The sequence below is a fragment of the Sinocyclocheilus anshuiensis genome, unplaced genomic scaffold (genome assembly GCF_001515605.1).
Source record: "Sinocyclocheilus anshuiensis isolate Anshui unplaced genomic scaffold, SAMN03320099.WGS_v1.1 scaffold412, whole genome shotgun sequence".
Classification (NCBI taxonomy): Eukaryota; Metazoa; Chordata; class Actinopteri; order Cypriniformes; family Cyprinidae; genus Sinocyclocheilus; species Sinocyclocheilus anshuiensis.
In genome coordinates this window covers 2,185,416-2,187,306 of record NW_015558661.1, presented here as the reverse complement: position 1 = coordinate 2,187,306, position 1,891 = coordinate 2,185,416, and the positions used below count along the sequence as shown (strand labels likewise).

The following is a 1,891-nucleotide window of genomic DNA, read 5'->3' as shown; positions in this document are numbered from 1 at the left end:
GTAACAGAGTATGCCAAGCTTAAACAGCAGCTAGAGAAAAACACTGCAGTTATAGACCTACTCCAGCATCTCCAAGAGGTAATGCTACTGGGATTTTGTATAGGCTTAGAGGATTTTCTAACCATAAAGCTAGACTTATGATTTAAAGCATGTGCATTCTTGTAATGCAATTGATTGTGTAAGAACAGTTCACAGTAATTTGCCTGTTTACATAAGTTAGGGCACATGGTTTGTGTAACAGAAACATTTATCTCATTATTTTGATATGCTCTTATAGTTTGACACGGCAATAGAGGAGTATCACAGGGCCTTGCAGGAAAAAAACTATGTGGTTGCAGCCAAGCAACATGGAAAGGTCAGTCACATTCAACATTAAATTCATTCATCATATTTAGGGCTGCCACTAATAACTATTTTTATTTAGATTAATCTATCGACTAATTTATCGATTAATCGTAAATCTAAACGATTAATTTCCCACAATAAAATCTACAATCTTACTTAGGAATATTTTATTAAACTATATTTCATTAAACCAAATGAAATCCAAAAGTAAAAAAGTAAAGTGCAACATAAAGTGCTAGAAGCAAGTGTCCATCTCATAGTCCAAATCACTGAAATCAAAGTTCAGTATTATAGTGTAAGAATGACAACATAACCACGTGTTCTAGTGTACTACAATAAAATTATAATCAAAAAACACTTTTTAAAGGAGTATTTACCAGAAATATTATTTACCAGAATTTATTTAGGAGAAAAATGTAAATGTGCAGTGTTTATGAAAAAAAAAAACGTTTTATTTATTTAAATATTTTTTTTTAAATAAAATCAATTAATTGGAGATGCTTTTGATTTATTAAAATTTAATGGAACCATTAAAATGGAATCCAGAAAATAATGGAAAACAGAATTTGGTAAAGATAAAACTGTAAAACTAAATTAATTAGACAGGCTTTTTGATTAATAAAATTTAATTTAACCATTAAAACAGTATAGAAAAATGAAAATGGAAAAAAATGAATTTGGAAATAAAACAGATTTCATAGTGCCCTATAATTATAATAAATTTTTTTGTGGTAATAAAAATACATGTAAGTGAACAATAGGCATGGGACGATAACCGGTTTTAAGGTATACCACGGTTTGGAAAAGTCACGGTTTCAAAACCACTAAAATTTCCCATTATACCGTTCCTGCGGTATGCACAGTTTTTTTTTTTACATGTAATCAAAGATGGAAAGTGCAGGACTCCCTCAGTTGTGTGCAGTGAAGAGCGTAACGAGTCACATGACCCCTCCCCCTCCGGTTGGTGCAAGGCTGCGAGCAGTCAGTAAGAGTCACCTGTGTGTAGGATGGCCGAAGGAGGTGAATCCCTGGAACTTATTCCCCGTCGAAAAAGATGAAGTCTGCCGTATGGGAATTTTTCGGGTAACGTAGACTTAACCATGTTCCGTACACAATGATGTTCCGTACAGATGAGGTTTTAGTGCCGATCGCTAAATAAATACTTCCAGGTTATTTAGCTGGTATCACGTCTATACTTTTAAGCCTCCTGCCATTGTTCACATCTGTTCAAAATCACGACAACAAACTGCCGGCTCTCAGGTGTCTTTGCCACTGTTTGAGGGTTGTATGGAGAAAGACTGTGTGTGTAACAATGTGCACACATCCTCGTACCTCACCGCTCCAAACTTAATCCAGGAAAGGTGAACATTCCTGGATCATAACTTGGACTGAAAGAGGAATGTGTAGAAAGTGAGCATGTCTCCAAAAGCTGCAGGTTTAATGACTGCATTTTTTTTTTTTACAGAAAATGATTTATTTATGTTCTGATTATTGTTGAGCTGCAGGTTTAGGCCCACTTAAGTGAAAGTTAAGTGAAAGTGACGTG

The 1,891-nt window shown here is 34.5% G+C and overlaps 1 protein-coding gene across 1 annotated transcript in view; it reads left to right on the top strand.

Annotated features, from left to right (window-relative positions):
- The first annotated feature begins 1,278 nt into the window (after nt 1-1,278).
- The window catches only part of LOC107681173 (centromere/kinetochore protein zw10 homolog), a 9,259-nt gene continuing 8,646 nt past the window's right edge, over nt 1,279-1,891 (top strand). The window contains exon 1 of the mRNA XM_016477379.1: nt 1,279-1,428. Within this exon, the coding sequence (XP_016332865.1) occupies nt 1,288-1,428 (141 nt within the window). The 5' untranslated portion in view covers nt 1,279-1,287. The remainder of the gene's footprint in view (nt 1,429-1,891) is intronic.